At 38.5% G+C, this 23,483-nt stretch overlaps 1 protein-coding gene across 3 annotated transcripts in view; it reads right to left on the minus strand.

The window, feature by feature from the left end:
* The window catches only part of LOC122671338 (defective in cullin neddylation protein AAR3-like), a 32,739-nt gene that overhangs the window by 2,878 nt on the left and 6,378 nt on the right, over nucleotides 1-23,483 (minus strand). The window contains exons 3-7 of one of the 3 annotated variants that reach the window (XM_043868492.1): nucleotides 16,160-16,217; nucleotides 15,809-15,884; nucleotides 15,608-15,690; nucleotides 9,804-9,900; nucleotides 2,831-2,876 (exon numbers count right to left, since the gene is read on the minus strand). In XM_043868492.1, coding sequence (XP_043724427.1) covers nucleotides 2,831-2,876; nucleotides 9,804-9,900; nucleotides 15,608-15,690; nucleotides 15,809-15,884; nucleotides 16,160-16,217 — 360 coding nt within the window. The remainder of the gene's footprint in view (nucleotides 1-2,830; nucleotides 2,877-9,803; nucleotides 9,901-15,607; nucleotides 15,691-15,808; nucleotides 15,885-16,159; nucleotides 16,218-23,483) is intronic. The other 2 variants (XM_043868494.1, XM_043868493.1) reach the window with 2 other exon arrangements.

Genomic DNA, 23,483 nt, shown 5'->3' on the forward strand with positions numbered 1-23,483 from the left:
AATGGCGTTCTCGGAGAGAGAGCTCGAAGAACATCTAAAAGAAACTAGGGAGAGACTTGTTCATCCTTCCTCTAATGTCAATGAACTCCTCCCTCTTCTCGATCAAGTTCAGAATTGTCTATCAAGGATAGAACAGTCGCCATCAAAATCAGTTGGAAATGCACTTTACCCCTCAATGAAGGCACTAGTTGCTGATGATCTTCTGAGGCATTCAGCTATTGATAGTCAAAATTGCAGTCACATCTTGCATTATTTAGATAACGAGAATAACAACACCGGAGGCTCCTTATGATGATGAACGATTGAAGAAGATATTTCAGTTAATTTTTGGTGCATTTGAGAAATTGCTTGATACTACTAGTCGTTCCTATTCTAAGAGAGTTTTGATACTCAAAACCATGGCAAAGGTTTAATTATGTGTTGTAATGCTGGATCTTGACTGTGATGCTCTGATTCTTGAGATGTTCCGACATTTCTTGAAAACCATAAGGGATGATCATCCAAAAAGTGTCTTCTCTGCCATAGAGACAATTATGACCCTTGTGTTAAAGGAAAGTGAAGCTGTATCCATGGAGCTTCTTTCTCCCCTCTTAGATAGTGTCAAGAAGGAAAATAAGGATGTTTTGCCTATTACACTAAAACCGTACATGATCCAAGGAGTAGAATGGTTGGGAATTTCTTTCAATGATTACAGTGAAAGAGGAAGGGGAAGGAGAGAGATCTGATCCGGGTGTGAGGGTTTAGTGTGGGTAAGTGTGTAGTGGTGGTGATGGGGAGGGGCTATTGAGGCAGGTGCAATCTGCTATTGAGATGATTCTGTTAAGTGCAAAGCCAAAAATCAATTCCAGTAAAATCACCCCATATGCAGAGAATGTAGGAAGAATGGGTAATTAATTGAGGCCTTGGGGGTAGATATAGATGAGAGTAATTAGTAATGGTGAGAGAGAGAGAGAGAGAGAGAGAGAGAGAGTCAAAAAAGTGCAAAGAGAATGTCAAAATGTCAAGTTAAGGTTGGTGACTTTTGTCTTCTGGAAACGTTTCCAGAACAAGTTTACCAAGCGGGTCAAAAACGGTTTTTCAGCACAGAAAATGAAAAAACTGTTCTGCTGTTTCTCAGCACATAACTAGAACAAAAACACCCGTAAGGTTATCAAGCGGGCACTTATTTAGCTCCAGCTGTTTCCAGTTAAAAACCATAAAAGGGGCAAATTTAAGGTAAAATCTGTAGAAATAAATTAATATTTTATGTAAAAATTGTTTCCAAACAAGCATCCCGGGTAGCTCCAGAACTCACTATGCGTGTTGGCATGTGTGTTGCACCTACATGGGGGAAGCGCATGTATGGCGTGCTCCCTGCAGCCCAGCTACTCTACAAAGCCACTCACTTATGGTTCAAAAAGCGGCTGCGCTCCTTTTTCCGATCCACTGATTGAAATCATTCTTCCCAAGCTTATGTCAATAAAATAAGTAACTCTCACTTTTCTCTTTATCATACAAAGATACAAATTCGGCTTGAAACGAGCCTCAATTCAAAAATTGTTCTTTCTTACTATATCATTTAGCCTTAGTGGGCTCGTTCATGTGTTTTTTACCAGCAAATAAATGGATTAATATTTTTTCCAGAGATTTCACAAGAAATTTCCCTTTTATGTGATCTTTAACTGGAAAATTTTTTAAGCATTAATAACAATAAATTATGCAAAAGTGACCAGAATATCATTTCAAGGCATCCCACTCATTTTAGTAAATAATAACATAAACTCTATCAACACATGCAGAGGCTTGTAATAAAGCTTCTAATTAAACTACCCCTAAATGATCGCAGTTCCACCCTGGAATCAGATAGTCCAGCAAATCCGAGTAGTATCTCAAGAAGAAAATCTCTTCCTCTTGGACCAGAAAAAGCTCACAGAGAAGAACCAATCAAGAGTAGATGAAAAAGGTTTGTCATGAGGACAATAACTAAATATCCCACTAGGAAAAAGGACAAACTTAGGTCCATATCAACTGTAGCAACTGATCCAGAGCATCCTACAAATATCGCTTCATAATCCATTGGATTAGTTATGGTATTCAGGAACATTCTACTACAGGAAGTTATTTCCATCACTATTCTTTGGGATCAATTTTAATATGGCCAAAACTTCATTCTTTTGTGTGAAACTGTGAACAGTGTGATATTGGCGTAATTTGAAAGTTTATTCAATTACCTACCCAACGAGACCAATATCTTTCAATTCCGAGTTATAATGGGTAATTTATGACTACTTTACTGATGGGTTATTAATCTGTGAAGGAAATCCCTTTTAGAAGTCTAATTAGACTAGGATTCCATTTCAAGTTTTTTTTTTTTTTTTTTTTAATTATATTTTATTCGATAAGGAAAGGGGTCAAGCACTAAATGTAGTTGCTATATTGTAACTAGATCATATTAGGAGTCAATTTCTATATTTTATTAGGTTTCCTACTAAGTGTCTATTATGAAACTTAAAAGGGAGCAGATATTTAGTATGTTCAGGAGTCCTAAAGTGAGTCAATTAAGTCTTTATGAAAGGGGGCTGAATCCCTACATGAATTTTGAGGTTTTTTTTTTTAATGGAATAAAGCTGTTATTTGGTTGCGAGGCTGCTGCCTACATATTGGGTTTGCATGACTGCTATTTGCCTCTTCCATTTGTTGTCTAGTGCTGTCTCTCTTGCTCTTTTTTCTCCCAATTCCCAGCTAGGCAAGCAATTCTTGAAATATTAAAGGAAATTTTTTGCAGCATACATTTTAAAATAAAGAGTAAAGCATATAATCCACACAGTTATGGTACAGAGTGAAATCAAACCTGTACATATGTTCAACAAAGTCATCAATAAGGACCGGCCAAGCACCTGCAAGAGGCATAAAAGCAACTATAAGTCTCACTAATGGAAAAATACAACACTTAAATTTATTTCTCCACCTAAAAAAAAAAACAGAGTGCTCGATTTCAGTCCCACTATCAATCCATCTATATATCATCAGAAAAGTTCCAATTTTAGCAAGCCTAGAGTGATGTTAATCCATGATGATCATAACCTTACAGCTTGAGCAGGGCCTTCTGAGCGGTTTCAGCAAGTGCTTACACTCAGGCTCGGTTATAGCCCCAAAACGGCATCAAGCTAACCATTTATAAGCACAAGGGCCAGCAGAAGCATACATTGACAAATCTATACATAAATAAATGCATTCATGCAACATATACTGATACATGCATAAAATTATTTCTGGCTGCAACAATCATTTATGGATGAGGTTTTCTGGGCTAAATGCCTACAAAGATATCTGTTCACAGCTCTTTTTGCTCTAGCCTTATTACTTGCCTTTCCCATTGGGATAGTCTTTGCTTCTCTGAATAAAGTGAAGCTCTCCTCAATCTAGTTTCCTTCACCGTGCAGAAGGTTGCACAGTAAATGTGAAATTGCCAAAGGAAAAGTCACAAACTCCAAATTTTCTTAAAGGTTTTCCACACCAACCAAGATCTCAAATCTTGGAAGGTGAGACAAATGAATCAAGCCAACCAAAACTTTTAGGCCCCAAATCCTCATAACTATTTCTGTCAATACAGAGAGCCAAAATGAAGACTAAACAGTATGCTCAAAAGAATGTTCAGCACCTAATTGTTGATCAAACTGGTACGAATACATACATGGCATCCAAAAAGTAGTTATGCAAAAGCATCGTTGCATTCTATGCCTTAATCTTCCATCACAGTCAAGTTTATTTGATAATGGTGTAATGTAATGTTGTAGGATGCTTAGCATCAGGCCTGCCTCCCAATAGTTTGTAATTTTTTTATTTTTTTTTTTAATCATAGTTGTCAGAGCGTTGCCTAGGTGCCACCTTGGCATCCAAGCTGTTTTTTTGGGGTCTAGGTGACTGTCGCCCTTGCAAGGCGCTGGTTTTATTGGGTATCAAACCAGGTTTAGCATTTATTTATGCCAAATATCATTATTAAGATATTATTCATAAATAAGTAATTACCCCCTATTCGAATCCAATAAAAATAGTTAAAAAATCAAATTCTTAAAAGATAAAAAGTCAACCACCCAGTTCAAGAACAAAAATCTAGATTTTCGGCGGTTGGTGAAATTTTCAACTTTCAAATGCTAGAGTTTTTTTTTCAAATCTAAAAATTCTATAAATCTCTTATTATACCAAAACATTACTAAAAACCAAAAGAGTGGTAGCATAATCATTTTTTTTTTATGCTTAAAAATTTATTTCTATTCAAGGGGTTTTTAAACAGCATTCGTGCACACCAAATAAGGATTGACCAGAACATAACTCCTTCAATATAAATCAGATTTAAGCAATCTTGAATTTGTTGGAAAGCTGGTTTTGTGCTCTACCTAATACAAAAGGTCTCATGTAAAAATAAAATCATTTGACCATTCAAACTTATTAGAGAATAAGAACATTTCTCTAAATCAGGAGCAGTTTAATTACTTAAGATAAAATCATATTTCCAAGAACAGTATAAACCAAATGTACGTTTTGATTTTTTCAAACTTTCAATAGCTTGCTTCTCATTTCTGCTGTCTTCTAGTTCTATGTTGATTTTTTATGACTTGAAGTGGCTTAATGTTGATTTTCGATGACTTGATGTGGCTTAATGTTGATTTTTAATGATATAAGGTTGTACCATACCAAATAATGTAGAGGGGAAATAAAAAATAACACTTGGTCGCCTAGGTGGATGCCTTGTCGCCTAAGCGCCTAGGCACCCCTCCACCACCTTGGGTTGCCTTGACAACTATGTTTTTAATAGATAAGACAAATATTTTATACTAATATAGCATATATAAAAAGACAAAACTGCCTTAATAGAACTACACCTAATCTGACAGAGTAATAGAAGACCCAAAACTTCCTATCAGCTGAATACCCTCTTTGGCTAACTGGTCTGCCACGTGAATAGCAGATCTAGGCATCCAATTGAAAAAGCAATTCACTTGAGAAGCTGTTGACCTGATACTTCTAATCACAGTAGCTGTATCACTCTCCATCATTAGATTGTACAAACCCCCTCGCATATATACTCCAGTCCCATATATAATGAAAAGATCTCAGCCCTCACGGAGATCCCTTCCCCAATTGGAGCAGAGTAGGCTCTCAATATTGCTTCACCATTAGAATTGAAGTCCGAACACACCACCCACACCTGAATGACCTGGATTATCTAAAGAAGATCCATCAGAGTTTAGTTTTATTACAACTTTTGATGGCGAGCTCCAGGGAATTACTCCTCTTGGACAAGAGGTTAATATCGTCTGAATCATCAAATAAAAAGGATGAAGGGATGTTCCTGAAAATGCCAAGTCATTGCCGGTGGGCTCAAGTGAATTACTCCTCCCTCTTGGACAAGACGATCTGAAAAGATGAAGGGACATTCCTGAAAATGGAACATGTCGCCCCCAATGAGCCACCTTCACTTTGTTAATTTACTGCATGCAACGAGAGTCTGAGAGAACTAATAATGCAGGGTAGAAATTTCTTACTTACTCTTTCAGGAAGAAGAACAAGAACCAGGCCTTTAGTGGCCACGGTTCTTGATGGGAGCCTTTGGCTCGATTTGGGCTAAGTCCAGCCCATCTCGTGGGCTTAGTAGTTATTTTATTTTAATTTCTTTTCTTTTAAGTTGTTTTATTTAAGACTACTTCCATTACTTTGCGTAGAGGGTTTTCTTTAAGGTTTTCTACTTCTGTTATTGTGGGTAGACAGTTACCTACTTTGTCACAGCGTCTGGGCATTGAAGGGGGCCTGGACACAAGGCGACACCAATAAAGCGACCAAGGCACCTGGACACCTAGGAGACGCCTTGAAAACTATGCATATGGATAGTAGCTTCAACACTAAGTGCCTTAGTTGTCAGAAGTATGGGCATGTTGCAAATTCTGCCCTATGCGACAAGTTGAATGCAGTGGGTTTTTTTTTTTTTTTTGGGTGAATTGAATGCAGTGGTTACTAGCACCATTGAGGAGGATGATAAAGCAGAGGTAACTTTTTTAAGCCATTACCACCTGATGATTTCGAGGATGTTGCATATGGTGATGGTGAGTGAGGAGACTCGAGGTGTCAACCTTATATGTCTTGACACCACCACTGACACTGAAAAAGAAAGCAAAACTGAAGAGGACAAGAAGCTTGGCACTACTGCAGAGGTTGAGGTGGAGGTTGACAATCTAGTTTTGGAGAACTCTTTGGATGTGCCCTTCACAGATGAGATTGATCTTGAGCTGGAGCATAATGAGTTTCTAATTCTATCCAAGTTCTTCAAGGAGAGAGTCGTGCCTTGAAGACTTCATTCCTAACGGCTGTGAGTAGCCAGAATTCTGTTTTCGGCTGAAACTGGACGTGCACCTCTCCAAACCGATCCGTAGACACTAGAATTATTAAACTTGAGGACGAGTTTCTTCAAGCCGGGAGAGCTGATGCAGTTCAGTTCAAGAAAATAGGGGAAGGATAAGCTGGCGCAAGGGGAAGAAGAGCTGCTGAGTCTGTTTTATTTATTTGGGCAAATTTCACGGACACCCCCTGTAAGTATTCAATATGTCACAGACATCCCATACTTTGAAAAAATATCAAAAACTGTCCTTATTTTATGATTATATTTCAACTAAGTCCAGTCCGTTAGTCTTTTGCAGTTAAGTTGCTGTTAACATTTTTATAATTGCAAAATTACCCTTTCAACAGGGTGAACTCCCCATAATACCCTTATGGGTAAAACCCCAAATACAGATTTCATTCTATCTGTTCATCGTTTTCACCGGGCGGCGTAAGAAACCCTGAAGAACGGAAAGAGAAGAAAAACTCTGAGATAGAATATCTTGACGGAGACGCTTCCATTCACCATTAGCCACGTAGAAAGCTATGACTTTTAAAGAGCGACACAGAAGGGAGAGAGAAGAGATTGGAAGAGATGCTTTAGGATTTCACGGCCAGGTTTTTTGATCTCAGAACCAGTTGCAGAGATTCTTCTCCTTCTTCTTCTTCTTCAACAACAATAACAACAAACAGTCAACACCACAACTTGGATGATATTGAGCTCTCGAGTACTCTTCTCTTTTTTCTTTTTCTTTTTTTTCAATTGGTTTTTTGAAGTTTGAGCAATTTTAATTTTTTTTTTTTTAAATCTAAGAACTAGTTGCAGAGAATCTTTAAAAACAACAGTGGAGGGGATTTGAGCTTTTGTTTTGTTTTTAATGTTGTTCTGTTTATCCTTTTTATTCCGAAGGTTTTGCGATGTTTGAGCTGCAACTGTGAATTTTTATCGGTTTTCGAGGCAGCTCGAGTATTTGCAATCAACGTTTGAGCAGGTGCTGTCTTTCGTTTTTGAGGTTTTGTAAATGAATTTGGAAAGAAATGAAGGGAACGTTTTGAGAGGTAAGTGGAATTTTGTTGGAATAGCCGTGGATTTCTGCGGTATGTGCGAAGATTTTGGATTGGGAATCAGAGACCGAGTCTTCACCAACGATGGGAAGGATTCTTGGGAGAGAGATGTGATGGAATGAAACCAATCTTCAGCGTAAGAAGATCGTCGATCATCGGAGGGCAGCACAGGGTTGCAGTGGGTGAGGCGGTGGCCAGGGTTGGAGTGGAAATAACAATGAAGGTGGGTTAGGGTTGGAGGAGGGGTATGAGCTGGTGGAGTTGGGTTGGATTGCAGCAGGTAGGGGGGATGGTGGTATTGTAGGATTTGAAGTGGAAAAAGAAGAAGAAGAAGAAAAAGAAGAGGAAGAAGGGTACCTGTGTTACAAATGTCAAAACGTTGGGTACCCTGAGTGTCATTTATCTTTTTTTATTTAAATAACTAAGTGGGTAAAATGGACATTTCAACTTTGGGTGCTAACGGTTGATATTTTGCCCAAGTTTGGCATGTCTGCGACTTTTTGCATACTTAGAGGGGGTGTCCGTGAAATTTGCCCTATTTATTTTGAGTTAATTCAGGTTCAGTTACAGAACCAGTGGTTTAGTTGAGGATCTCTTTAAGTTATTTGGGCTAAATTCAATTTGTTGGAGCCTTAGAGATGGCTTGCAGTTATAAAAGATCTCCTAAAACTTAGGAGATAAGATTAAGTCAACTGCAGCTTGCATATGTAGGTGGTGGGACCCAGTTAAAGAAGTTTTAAGCTTAGCGATCTCTATTTCGGGAAACCAGATCTTCAGGACAAGTTGTGGGTTAAGACAAAGTCTAGTTTTAGTTTATTTTTATATTTTAGTTCAGTTATGGGAACAGATGTAGCATAAGAGATATTTGGAAGTTTCCTAATTCAAAAGGAAACCCTTTTATTTCGTGCGAGAGAGGGAGTCTTGTATTTAGCAACCTATGAGTTTAGTTGCCGTTTACGTATGGAGTCTAGAATAGTTTCTATTTCTTTGTTTTTGTTCTCTTATTTAAGCATTGTACTGCTGTAATGGAGATAAGATTGAATGAAAGAGAGTTTTGGCTTATGCCTTCTTGGAGCAGTGGTGATGCATTCCAGCCCCCTTATGGTGAGATTCAACAGGTTGGTTAAGGTAGTGATTCCATTCCCGCAGGCTTTGGTCTTCTTATTTGAGTTATTCCCTGAACAGATAAGGATTTTATAGTCGTCTGAAATCAGACATTACATAACCTGCGGATGCCCTGTTTTAAGCTTCCTGATCTGTTTATAACTACCAAATCACAACAATCCAGCCGTTGGATCATTGTGATTTTTTAAAGTTACGTTCCTAAGTCCAATCATTAACTCCAACAAAAGTTTCATCCACATCAAATGATGATCTGCTGATCTGAATTTCTCCTAAAAAATAGGATCTAGAGTTGCTAATTTCTGTTTTGACTCATAAGTCAAGATCCTACCATTGGATGTCATTGAAATGTTGGGACTTTGTTCCTTCACCTGAAAACTAAACTTGACCAGAATTACAGGGAGATGAGTTGCCGATCAAGAGATACCAATTCCACCAATGATCTGGTTTTCTTGGTGGTTCCTGCAACCTTACCTATGGTTTGCATCTGACCTACAACTTAGGTTAAATCAGATTGCATCACTATTAGTCCATCCAGTCAGTTTTCATCACAGTTGTTACAGTGCCTACGCAACCCAAGGCATTGGAGGGGTGCCCTAGGCATGCAATATATGGCCTATATGTAATATAGCAATGATAATTTTTATGCTTATAGACAACATAGAAGCCATAGCAGTGGAATATGATACAAGTGCTACTCATGACCTAATATGAAAAAAGCAACATATAATAAACAAAACATAGGATATAATATAAACATATTCATCAAAAAAACAAAACAATTAACATAAATCAACGTAAACTCGTGAAGTGCCAATAAGGCATGCTGTCGCCTTGAACCCAAGAAAGAGCCTGGATGCCTAGGTGGTGACTAGATGACACCTTGACAATTATGGTTTTCATGCCTTGCAAAGTTTTAGCCAGAACTACCACCACTAACCAAATAGCATATACAGACTAAACAACATGAGTGGGACTGAAATTTAAGTTTGCATTTTGAAATGAAAGATGAATCCATCCAGTTATGCTGGAGAGAATTTAAAGAGTGCTATAACAGCACCCTCAAGAATAAAGAGGGTCCGCTTTGCTCAGAGGTACTTACAGTTACAAGCTTTATTTCTCTGATTTTTTCTGTGTCTGAAGGAGTTTATTGGTCCAAGTTCATACTAGACTTTGCAATGGATGTCATCAACAAGGGTAGACATGTTTTTTTTCTCCTATCATTATAGTCTAAGCAAATGCATGACCGAACTTGTAGATTTTACCTTTAGGATCATAACCTTCAAGATCTTCATGTACACATCGGCTGAAGGCTAGAACTTGCTGCCAAGTATCTTCAGAGATATTATGCCTTTGATTTTTCTAAAACCAATTTAACAAGTTTGTTACCATTACAGAAGTAGAATAAGAAACAATAATCACCATTCCTAAAATAATTCATAGCAAAAGACATAAGAGGAATATTGCAAAAGAAAATAACTTATGTATATATGATTTTTGAGTGAGACTAAGTTGATTGAAGTAAAAAAGAGGCACAGGTGCATTCAACGTTGGGTCAGCTCTAGAATTTGCTGCAATGGTTGATTCCTGTTCATTGATCAACTTAGCTTCTCGAGGAAATAAGTTCAACTGGAGTAATAACAGGAGGGGAAATGTTAGTGCAGTCAGTGCTTGATCGTAGCTTCTGCAATGAAACTTGGTTAGATTTCTATTATGATAAATATCAGAGGGTTCAACCACGGGTGAATCGCCAAGGCCGTGAATTGCCCATTCAGAATGCAGAGATTTTGGATGGAACATGATGAGTTTGAGAATATTGTCCGGCAATCTTTGTCAACCAGTCTCTCCAGGTCCCCTACTTTTGTGGTTGCTAAGAAGTTAAAAATTTTAAAAGCTTCCCTTCGTGATTGGTCAAGGGCTGCTTTCCTGAATATTGATAATGAGGTGTGCAGAACTCAGATGGTTTTAGAAGATGTCAAAGAGACTATTGAAACTGTTGGTCTACATAATTTTTTATTTGACCGAATTTGAAGCCAAGCGAGAGCATAAAAAAATTCTTATATTACAGGAGATGGGCAGAAAAGTCCAGAATTCGTTGGTTGACTTGTGGCCTGTGGAAACCATAACCCTAAGTATTTCCATCTAGCGACCAAGATTAGACGTACAAAAATGCAATTCGAGAGTTAAAACAGGAGGATGGTTCTCTTCTATCAGAACCGCAAGATATTGGTCAGTATATTTGACCTACATGTTTAGGGAACTTTTTTTACAAACTGTTTCCTAAGATTCTGGCTTCAAGATTTTCAGTTTTGCTGCCCAACCTCATCTCAGAAGAGCATGGGGCCTTTCAAAAAGGTAAAGTTATTTTTTCGAACATTACTATGGCTTCAGAGTTTAAAAATATCCTGCACAAAAGAGTTCATGGGGTGGCATCGGTTCAAAGCTTGATATCAGAAGGCTTATGACACATTTGACTGAGACTTCTTATTTGTTGTTTTGAGAAAATTCGGATTTTGTGAGATTTGGATTTAAATGGATCCATCAACTCCTATCCTCAGCGAAGTTGTCTGTTTTGGTGAATGGTGCTCCAGTTGGATATTTCGGGGTTCAACGAGGTTTAAGGCAGGGGGATCCTCTTGCCCCTCTTCTATTTATTATTGTTGAAGAGGTACTTTGTCGTGCATTTCAGATCTAAGGCGTGAAGGGAAAATTATTGCTCATAATGGTCCAAGAAACGTGTTAGTTCCCACTCATTTACTTTTTTTCTGATGACGTGTTTATATTCATGAACGCTGGTCTTAGGCAGGTGTGTCATCTGCAGAGTTTTCTCCAAAAATATCAAGCTTTCTCGGGTCAAAAAATTCATTTGGGGAAGAGCAAATTATTATGGGATATGTCAATTCAGCAAGGATGGCTCGGAAGGTAGTTTCTCTACCACATACTTAGAGGTGTCCATCTTCAAAGGCAGAGTGAAGAAAAAACTGATTTTTTCCCCGGGGGATAAATTCAAGGCAAGATTATCGGGTTGGAAAGGGAAGTTAATTTCTTTGCCAGGCAGGGTGCAGTTAGTGAGATCAGTTATATCCAACATCCCAGTTCACAACTTCTCTATTTATTGGTGGCCTTCGTCTTTGGTAAACATGATGGAAAGATGGATGCGCAATTTCATTTGGTGTGGGGATCCGGATCAGTTGAAAGGGATAACTGTAAAGTGAGCTGCAGTATGTAAGCCTAAAGAAGGAGACCTCAGTATTCGTCGTCTCTGGGATATTAATAAAACTCTTTTGTGGAAACTTTGTTAGTTGATCAAATCTGACTCTTCCACTCTTGGCATATATATGAGAGCAAAATATGTGAATGAAGATGGTACTCTTAAGAGGTTTGCTCAAGCTTCTTCAATTTGGTCAAGTATCAAAAAGGTGAATTTGTGTCTTTAAATGAAAGATGGATCATTGGAAATGCAACCAAAATTAATTTCTAGACTGACAGGTGGCTAGGGGTAAAGTCTATTGCTGAGAGATCAGCATTGGCCATGGATTTCTTTAAGAAGTTTTCTGCAAAAGTATCAAATTTTATATCTTATTCTAACTGGCTTTTCTCAGATGTATCTTCCACTTTCTTGCAGAATGTTTTTTTCTGAATCATCTGACTATCTGAGATGAGGCTGCCATCACAACATGAAGAGGACAAGCAGATCTGGAAATTATCTCATTCCGGAATTTCTGTCAAATCAGCTTAGAGTGGCATTTGGCAGACAGTTCCCAAAGTTGGAGTTCACGTTTGGGCTCCTCACCTTCAACCGAGACATTCCACTTTTGCATGTAGGATGATGCACCAAAGGCTGTCAACTGATGATGCTATTGTTCGTAAGGGTATCCCCATGGCTGTCAACCAATGATGCTATTGTTCGTAAGGGTATCCCCATGTTCTCGAGATGTAATCTATGTTTACGATAATCGGAAAGTTCCAACCATATTTTATTGGAGTGTTCTTTTTCCAAGAAGGTATGGTGGTGTTTTTTGAATGTCTTTAAAAATTCTATGGCCCAATGATATAGAATCCATATAGTAGATGTTCATATGGTGGAAGCGGAAATCAGCTGCAATTTCCCTATGTTGCATTTGGTTATCTGGTTTCATTCTGATTCCGTTGCATATCTGATACAAATGGAATCTCAGGAGATTTGAGGGTAAATTCAGACATTCAAAGATTGTTTTCGATTCTATCTTGTATGACATCCACGAAGCTAGCGAAATGTAAAATACGATGAGTTGATGATCGTGTTTTCTCTTGGTATTTGGGCATCTCTTCTTCAAATCCTACTCCAAACCGGATCATAGAAAGTTATTTGGTGTAAACCAAATGTGGGATGGAGTAAGCTACTAAGCTGAACATTGATGTCTGTTCGTTGGGGAACCCAGGTCATGCTAGTGCCAGTGGAAATCTAAGAAATTCAGATGGAAGTCCAGAGTGTTGTTAAGCTTCTTATCTGGGAGTCCATCCCAACTTCTATGCTGAATTTTCTTCTTTCTTCTTAGGCCTCGAGTTGGCCAGAGAAAGGAATTCAATATTTATGGATTGAATGCGACTCTAATGCTGTGGTCCTCTCTGTTATGAATCATTCTATACCATGGACATTCCAGCAGCAGTGGATTCACTATAAGATGTTTCTAGCATTTATATCATGGAAGATCAGTCACTGTTAGAGAGAGTCAAATTCGGTTGCTGGTTTGGTAGCAAAGAAAAGTGCATATCTTCAAGCTTCATTTTCATGGCCTACCAATCCAACGTTTGTCCACCTAGATATCATTTGGAACTCCATGGAAAGGCCAAGATTCAGATTTGAATAGTGAAATGTTAATTTCAGTCTGGGCAGTTCTTTAATCTGTCTTCTTTGTCTTGAGGATTCTGCTGATGGCCATGCCGAAGGTAGATCCTTGAGGCAATGTTTGCTCCTTTTGATTTGTCTTGTTCTCTGCTGATGGCCATGCCGAAGGTGAAGGATCAAGTCAGATTTGTATTTTTTCTGTCTGGGTATGCCCGGATGTTAATCTTGTACATTTTTAATTTATTCTAATATATTTCTTTGCTGACCTTTAGCCCCCCCCTCCCCCACCCAAAAAAAAAAAAAAAAGTTGATTGAAGCAATGAAATCCACAAGTATAAAAATCATATACGTTAAGAAAGTCCTCACCCAAAGATTTTGGGCAAGTACTAACACATATAGATAGTACTTGTAACAAAAAAAGATAACATTTTACACAAAAATATAAAGGTGGTGTAATACACAATGGGAGTAGCTCTGTAGCCAGGACATACCGGATCAGTTTGATGCCAGTGGGAACAGTTCAGTAATTTAGCCATCTCAATAAAACCTCAGTGGTAGAACACATACTTGACAGGTTTTTATTAACCAATCAAACTATTGACAAACAATTGGGCAAAGGTAATCAAGGATTATACAATAAGCTTGACATGAGAAGGCTTGTAAACACATCAGAAGACATATCATTGATTAGGGCTGTATTGAATGGGCTCCCCTTCAAGCAGAGTTTAATGAATTAAATCATGCATAATTGCATCATCTTCTTCCAAACTATCAAATGGAGCTCTCAAGGATTCCTTATAGTGTAATAGAAGCACTGGACAAGTGTATCCACTATCCTTTCTAATTACCAATGTTGCCAAAGCACTGAGTAAGCAGGCCCGTGCAAAAGGCTTCAAAGGAGAAACCAATGGAAGACTTTAATGTCTGGGAAGGACACAAATTTCTCATCAAGTTTGCCAATCAGCTAATGGCACATCTTTACATTAATGTTGGCTATTTTGCCACCCATGGCATGAATAATCCAGACATTAAGATGTATCGTTTTAATCATTTTTATTTCTTTAATTGGGCCAGAGGGCATGGTTGAAAGGGAGGGGGAGACAAAGTTGCTACTTGTCGGACCAAGTACACTACTACAAAACTAGTAACAACAACTACCAGCTATCACCACCTCTTAATCAACTCAATGTCTGTGAGATGCCCATCAGGCAAGCGAGTTGGCTAATCAAGGCAATAATGATTCTGAATCTGTTTTAATTCAAATAAAATCCCATCATATAAAGGTTGAAAAAAGAAAGGTTTTCCATGGCAGTTAATTATGGTCACTCTGATTCAGCAAGTTCACCATCTTAGCTAATCCTATTCAGCCAAATCAACTCATAATCCTACAGCAAGAGCCTCCTACAAGACCACTTCTTGAGGAGATCCTGCAGTCATGATTCGACCTATTTCAGTTTCGACATTGGTTGCAATGAAATCGCATGCAACTTGAGGGGTCTTCATTTTTTGATGTTTCGAATTTTTCAACGAAACAGACCATATTTCGATTCCATTTCGACCATTTTGGTGGTATATTTCGGATTCAACCAGGGTTGAAACCGAAATCTTGAACTTTGCTTGCAAGGGTTCACACCAGATGGCAATATGAAAACCATTAGCATATCTAAATATCAGTCCAACCCGACCTTTCATGGTTCCCTGCCAAAACTAATATCAGATTAAATTCAATCCACAGGACTGTAGGGAGTTGCATTTCCCGTTCCAGTTATTGCTTTGCACATTTTGACAGACACCAATTGGAGATCCTTGTAATGTTTGCACCCTCAACCAGTACTTGTTGCTTCTTATATTCTGTAACATGGACACCTAACTCTTGCATTGGTTGGGCTCTAAGTCGAATCTAGATGAGTTTTGTGCTCCCCACTCTCATATATGATATATCATTTAGCCCACCACCCCAAAGGTGGGTTGGGAAGGGGGGGAAAAAGCATGCAGTGAACCCCAAGGCGATAAAATATAAGAACATACTGGACATGATTAAGTACAGAGTTACTGCATTAAAAGCTTACAAAATAAAATATGTTATAAAACTAGACGATGTTTATTAGGAACCTAGAGAAACTGGCAGCCAATTTAGGAATAGGGGCCAAAACAAGAGTAGAATATATAGTGCATGCGAAATTGGTTAGATTGCAGCAACAATTACTTATGTCCAGTTGAGTAGAGGGGAAAAAATAGTACCTCGACAAATTCGCACCATTGATTTAGTAATCGAAATCTTCCAGCCAAAACTAACCTCCAAGCAATTATGGCACGGGTTACAGCTAAAAAGACATTTAAAAGAAATGAAAGAAATCACATTAGCAAACAGCAAGTACCAATTCTTCACAGATATTATAACAAAGGGAATTAGTTTGAGTAAGAAATGAAAGAACTACTCACTGATATTCTTCTGGACATTTTCACGACACACAAAAAACACGAAATCATAGAAGCGTGTGAACTCACAAGAATCTACCTACAAAGAAAGACGTTGAAAAACTCATCAAGAACAAAGTTATAATATTTTTGCTAATAATGGAACGAACATTTAATAATAGTGAGCGATATACCACAACCAAACTCAACTAAGCCTTATCCTAACTAAGTGGGTAATACAGTATGTAAAAGACAAAGAAGAAGGGACCAAAATCCTTAATGACTCAACAATATAAAAAAGAATATGAAGGTGAATTCAAGGATGGAGACATCTGCAATTAACAAATTCATATAACTTCAATGAGAATGTCTCACCATGAAGTTTAGCTGCAACATGAGCCTGGAGAGGTCATCAAAAATAATACTCCTGCCACTGGAAAACCAAACATATTCACATGTACAGCAAAGAGTAGAGGAAAATGCTATCAAACATAATCAGGTAATGCCTCACTCATAATCAGGTAAAGCCTAATTCTATAACAGGTCAAACTGCATACATAAAGAGGAAATGAATTCTATACACAGCCAACAACTAGCACCAAGATACTTAGTTACTTGCAATTTTATCCTTAACAAACGTCAATCAGTGTTTAAAGTCAAAACTTAACCACGGTTACACAGTGCAACCAGGAAATGATATTAGTTTAGTAGGGAAGGTGCACGTGCACCTAAGGAATAAGGATCCAATAAAGCCAAATCTTCATGGACAATGGGGTTGAAGAGAGAGATGTATAATATCACTCTCTGCAGGATAGAAATGGCTGCTGATGGAATGCTATCGATAACATAGCGCTATAAAAATCTGGAGCATTAGACTCAACTCCCCCCACCCCGGCATGAATTTGACATAAATGTCCCTATGATCCCAATCAATAGCATCTGCCCACATTCTTTCTAAATCTCTGCCCTTAAGGCATTTAATATTTAAACGAAAGCATCTGGGATACTTTTCCCTTCAATAGCATCTTCTCACATTCTTTCTAAACCTCTGCCCTCAAGGTATTTACTCTTAAACAAAAGCATCTGGAATACTATTTCCCTTCTATTACCCCATCAGCACAAGAAATTGCAAATAAACCAGAAGGTCATGGATATATAGCACAGTTTGAACTTCCTAGGGTAGGTTCAGAAGCATACTATGGCAGCATCAAATGCTCCTGTTCAAGGATAACAAGCTGAATTTAATTGGTGCCTGAAGCTTCTTTGTTTCCACAACTATTTTTCAGGAAAGGAGCCAGATGGTTCTGTCAGTGGCTTGCATATAATACACCATAGGAAGGGAGGCATTAGGTGGCCTACAAGATTGTGGAAGTTGTACCAAATGTATGATACATCAAGCAAAGGAGTAAAAAACATCAAAGAGTGTACGACAGTTAAAGCCTAACATGAGGCATTAGCCCAAGCATGCCATTTCAATAAGTAGTCTAACAAATAAAATTGAAATACGCAACATAAAAAATCAAGTACAAAAAAGTAAACAGAAAAGATGGTGAGACAATCTTTAAGGGATGATTCGGTCATTTGGACCATTTAACAGAAAATTTCCCTGGAGTGACCACTTCGAATTAAGTGGCCCATCTCTATCGTACAACTCACCACCATGTACAGGGCACTTCCTCTTGTTTCTTCAACAGTCCAAATATGATGTAGATTGATGGTGGTTGAGAGACTGTGCAACAATAATCTGTCCAGGTTCATCCCCTCCATCGACCAGCCTTAATTGGAGGAAGATATTTTCCAGAATAATTTCCAGATTTGGTTAGAGTATCAGCCAGCAGTTTAATAGAGATATTTCAGAGATTTTGTTGCTGGTTAACGAGGAGATAATGTCCAGATCGTGTGGGCCCATGGCTAGCTCGCATGAAGGAGGATATGGTTAGCATAACTAGATGATAACGTGGACAAGCACCAAGGAATTACTTCCACATGGTAGAAAAGCTGACGGTGTGAAAAAAGAACCTCCCACGTTAGAGTGCACTGCCTGCCCCTTTTATTTCCTAACTGATGTATTTCATATTTCAAACATGACCAGTTAAGTAGTAATGCAACCAACCTTGAAAACAGAAAGACACATGAGCAAGTACAAAAGAGCAGACGAAATCAACAGGTACACAGGGCAGGTGCCAGCTAGCATAGCTGGTAGGGGCAGAGGCCTATTATTGCCAAATATTGGGATCATTCTGCCTTACCGAGCCTGCAGGGATGGGGTTAGGTAGAGGGTTGAGAGGTGGGTGGTTTTCCTTGTAAGCACGAAAAAAAAAGGAAGGGTACACCATACACCAGAGTATTGGACCATGCATACCCAACCTATTTGGCCCCTACTCTGTCTAGTGATGCTTGTGAGTTAGCCAACCATAACTTCCAAGAGATGTTCGTAGAAAAGGCAGAATGCAAGATGAAGATGAGGTATCTCAATGAGGTTCTCTGTATAGATGAAATTCAGCCAACAATGATAACAGAATGTACTCGATCTACTGACTACTAAGCCAGTCCAATCAATAAAGGCTGCTAAGTGCTGGTCATGTATGGTCTATTACAACTTAAACCAATATGGCGAGACAAGAGTCACCAGCAGTACAGAAGTCACTGAATGCTCCAAAAAATAGCCAACTCCCCAATCACCCATTGTAACTCACACCAATATTCAGTTTAAGAGCTGCTGAAGTGGGGTGAATACAGATGGTGAAAGACAAAGAGTGAGGCATCTGAACCCATTTTCAAAGTAACGATATAAAAGGTACTCCCCTAATGTCTTTTTAGGAATTCACCCATCTCCCTGCTCCCAGGGTAGGATCCCAAACACATCTCTTATAAGCCAGGATTTGTGCCTAAAGATCCCTGTTCCCTTTCCTCCTATATCCTCCATGAGACCTCAGAACGATGTTTTCTCCAAAATGAGATTCCCACACTTGCCATACAAAAGTAACAAAAATCATGTCAAATCAAATTGTAGGAATGAAGCTAGCTCTCTCAGAAGTGAAAAAAGAAAGCCACTATCTCCTCCAGAAACAAGCAATGTATGAAATGATCTACTGAATCCTCATCTGCACAAACACAGTAAACACCTATGGAGGAGGGATTCCTCATCTTTCCCCTCTTAAAGCATATGATAACCGGTAACTCTTTTACAACACACCTGCCATGAAGCTTTATATTTACATGAGCTGCTTCAATTATGTTTACACGCATACAGACATGCACACAAATCTGTGGGACTTACGTATGGGCCTATGTAATATAAGGAACACAGGAAAAGACTAGGATCAGGTTCAAGAACCAGGTTGGCAAAGAAGCATGGCCATTGTTGTCACGGTGTCTAGGTGACCCAAGGTGTTGATGGGACCTGGGTGTCAACGCGACACCTAGAAAACTATGAGCATGGCAATGAAAAAAGGACTTGGATATGGGGACTCCTCCATAAAGCAACCAGTGACCAGATCCAGCTGTCCTGCCATGTCTAAAATGAAAACATCCTCCAAGAAGCTAATAGCGGTCAATGCCTAACACATTTACCTCTCTTAAATCTTCGATAAAGTCAAAGATCCAGGCCAACCCATGCGGGATTAAGCTATAAACTATAGATTTTAACCCAAGAGAATCTAAGCTTAAGAGGTAGATCGCCCATTAAAGGTCCTCGAACAATCTGATCCCATTTCTCAACACAACTCATAGCTCACAACTGTGGAAGTAGCCTAGAGATAATTCTCCATAGGAAAGATAGTGTGGTGCAATCCAAGGTTCCAAAAAAACCCGGTTCGGACCACTTTGAGCCCACCCAAACACTGAACAAGTCAAGTATTAGGAGTAATGGAAAATCTGTAATTTCTATGTCCAGCATTTTATAAATGTAAAATAGCAAGTGGAAAATCGAATAATGCAAGTAGTTGCAATGTTGTAAGTTAGTGGAAGTTAAAGGCTAAAAGAAGAAGGGAACAAATAAGTTGAAGGGAAGGCATACGTGGGGAGGGGTAATCTTGGAACTAAAAACAAAATAAGGTGTAGAAAACCTAGGACCTGTAACCAGTAACTCTAGAGAGAAGAAAAGAGAGAAAAGAAGATGGAAGTTGTAAATTCTTGAATTTATTAATTGATAGGTAAGCCCCTCTATTTATAATAGAGGGGAAATTACAAAGAGACTAAACTAGGCGATGTGGAACAAAAACTCATATAGCCGACAACTGTACCTAATAACATAATAAATAAACTAACCCCAAAAGGATCAGAATACCCCCATGGTATTCTGGATTACATATTCCAACACTCCCCCTCAAGCTGGATCATACAAATAAGTAAAGAAAGAAGATCCAGCTTGAACTAAAGAAAAAAAGAACTCCTAAAGTCCTAATAATGCTAACACTCCCCCTCAAGTTGGCGCATACAAGGTACTAATACCCAACTTGAACAAAATGAGAAGAAACTAAGTTATAAACCTTCAAGAACTTGAAAAAATAGATCTTCAAAACTTGGACGGACATGATCAGCAAACCTGGACTAGAATGTCTTCTAAAAAAGGCAGCTTTCAACGATCTTCAATAGCTATCCAGTGATGAATCTCAGATTGTCATAGTGACTTAGAATCTTAAAGTGAAATAACTAGAGCAACAAGCAGCAAAAACAAACTGAATCAGGCAACGGAAAAAATATTGCATCAACCCAACTGAAAGTCCTCAAATAGGCAACAACCAAATATCTTCAATACTTCAATCTCCCCCTTACGGCAAACTCAATCCAATAACAAAGGATACCCAATAGCAATGGTGGACAACACTGATCTATTTTTTTTATTTTTTTTTTTTGACACAAATGTTCCTGCAAGTTCTGCTTCTGCAATGTCTGCAAGTGTATTGTACATAATCTCTCCCTCACGTGTAGTAATACACGTGGACAATAATGGAGATGATGCAAGGTTTAATAGCAAAATCGTAACTTTCCAGAATTTTCCAAAGGTGCTATGGGTAATTAAAAAGGAAGGAATGGCAAAATTGTAATTTACCAAAAGTTCCAAAGATGTTATGGGTAAATACCAAAGGTATGGGATATGAAGGGAATTAGAATTATTGAAAGGAAACGGTGTTGGAAAAAAGGATTGCATGGCTGTAATTTGGTGGAAATCCACTTTTAAATACAATCCAAGCCACAGGGCAAACTGGTAATAAACCAGAATTTTCAAGGGTCAATTGGGTAGTCAAATAGGGGAATGTATGAAAAAGAAATGGCAGTTCCATAAATAACCAGAATTTTCAATTGGGTAGTCAAACAAGGGAATGGCAGAATTGCAAATAACATAAAGTTGAATAAGGGATGGCATAACTGTAATTTAGATGAAATCTAACTACAAATATCACCTAAGGCAAAAGGGTAATCTTGGAATAAGAAGTAAATAAGGACATGGGGAACTTAGTGCTAATAAGAGGGGTATAAATGGAAAACTAAAATAATGAAACAAAGGACAAAGGAATATGAAAAGGAATCAAAGCACTTGTCATTTTATACCAATTTGTAGAGGAAGTCTTCTTCCTCACGAAACCATCTGGAGCAAAAACCAGGGAATTTGAGACCTTCACTCAACGAGAAGAAAACCACGGCTATTGCAGCGGTGCAACCGAGAACCAAAGAGAGGAGGCGGTAACCAAGGACCCATTGATGAAGGATGCTATCTTCTTCCTTACAACTCAACAGAACCAGCAAATCCAGCAGAAAAGGAAACCTGAGATTCGAAGAACAAAGCAGCAACTTCATGGCCATTCAAAAGAACCAAGTTGTGATTTCCAAAAGAAGAAGAGACTTGATCGATCTTCAAAAAGGAAGAACCAGTAGAAACTCCAATCTACAATCTCCCAGTTGCTGGACAGAACTGATTCAAAAATCTGGGCAGAATCGATGCAGCCATCGACCAATCCTTCGATCCAGTTAATACCAGAACCAAGTCTGAACCAGACTTCGAAAATTTTCAAAGGAGAAGTATCTGGAGCCAAGGTTCAGGGACTAAAATCGCCAGTAGATGGGCTTCCTTCAACCCAGATTTCAGAGCCAATCGACCAATATTAATAAATCAGCCAAGGCTTTCGTTGATGCTGATCTCAGAACTTAGCAAGGAAGATGAATCGAGGGTTGTAGAAGAAGCAGAATAGCAACAGATCGAGAAGAAGCAAAGGATCCCATGCAACCAGAAATCAATAACCATACAGCCAGCGGTAACCTTCGACAGAGCCGAGAAACAACAATAAGGTTCCCAATCAAAACGCCATCAACAATCGACTACCATATTCAGCGATTTCAGAACCCCAAAATCGATAGCAGAAACCAGACAATACATGCGGCAGAATAAACACCACGACCAGCAAACCTTCGAATCAAATATGTATGATTCATCATACGAAACCCTAGTTCTTCTTCTTTTATGAACTAGGGTTTCCTTCTTCAAACCAAAAACTAAAAACGACTCTCAAAACGGCTATTATGGAGAGAATTAGTACTGGTTACAATAGCTCTGATATCATGTAGAAAACCTAGGACCTGTAACCAGTAACTCTAAAGAGAAGAAAAGAGAGAAAAGAAGATGGAAGTCGTAAATTCTTGAATTTATTAATTGATAGGTAAGCCCAGGGGAAATTACAAAGAGACTAAACTAGGCAATGTGGGACTAAAACCCACATAGCCGACGACTGTACCTAATAACATAATAAATAAACTAACCCCAAAAGGATCAGAATACCCCCACGGTATTTTGGATTACATATTCCAACATAAGGGTACAAGATAATAAAAGTAAAGGGGAGGGCAATATGAGAATAGGGGATTAAAAGACTTTAATTAAAAAGTGGGGAGGTTGTCTTCAACCTCATGATAGAACACTGATTCACAATGGAACTAGCATTCAACAGGTCGATAGAACTCTCTCAAGACAACTTCTTTAAGGGTGAAATTTAAACACAGGTTCATAACATCTAACCCCTTTACGATCAACCAATATTACTTCCCGAAATCAACTACTAATTTGCCAGAAATAATCTGAAACAGGAGCAGGTGGTAACAGTAGGAAGATCTGATATCCCAAATCTGAATCTCTCAGCGGAGGCAGTTGTCGGGGTCAAGCGGCTAGAGATTATGTAATACCCCGTCCCAAGAAAAGTACATAATATTGAGCTTTATTGTATATCAGGCATAAGCGGGTTCATTTTGACGGAATCCGGTGCAGGTTAGCCCAACAGAGGAATATTGAAAAACAAAGGTAAATGAGATTCTTCATCATACACAAGTATTAAACAAGTTATAGTGACCTTACATTGAGAGGGGACCCTTCGGGTGTCCAATAGAATAGATAAAAGAGTAGGAAATATATTGTTTCAGTTGGAGTCATGGAGTGTTGACTTCAAGTGAAGTTTATAGGACTTTCGAGTCAGTTTTTGGGTAAGCCCAAAATATGAAAAGCGTAGGTAATTACGTTACCTACTTTACCAAAAAATAATTAAGTCAAACGTAGTTAAGACGAGAAAGTTAATGGTATAATCTTCAGACATAGTATGGTAGCTGAATACAGCTATCGGCGTACATCAGTGAGGTTTGAACCCACTTTGGAGAGTCTTACACTTTAAATGGGTCAAAGGTTTGTTCATATGAATGTAGCCCTTTTAAGTCT

The sequence above is a fragment of the Telopea speciosissima genome, chromosome 8 (assembly GCF_018873765.1).
Source record: "Telopea speciosissima isolate NSW1024214 ecotype Mountain lineage chromosome 8, Tspe_v1, whole genome shotgun sequence".
Classification (NCBI taxonomy): domain Eukaryota; kingdom Viridiplantae; phylum Streptophyta; class Magnoliopsida; order Proteales; family Proteaceae; genus Telopea; species Telopea speciosissima.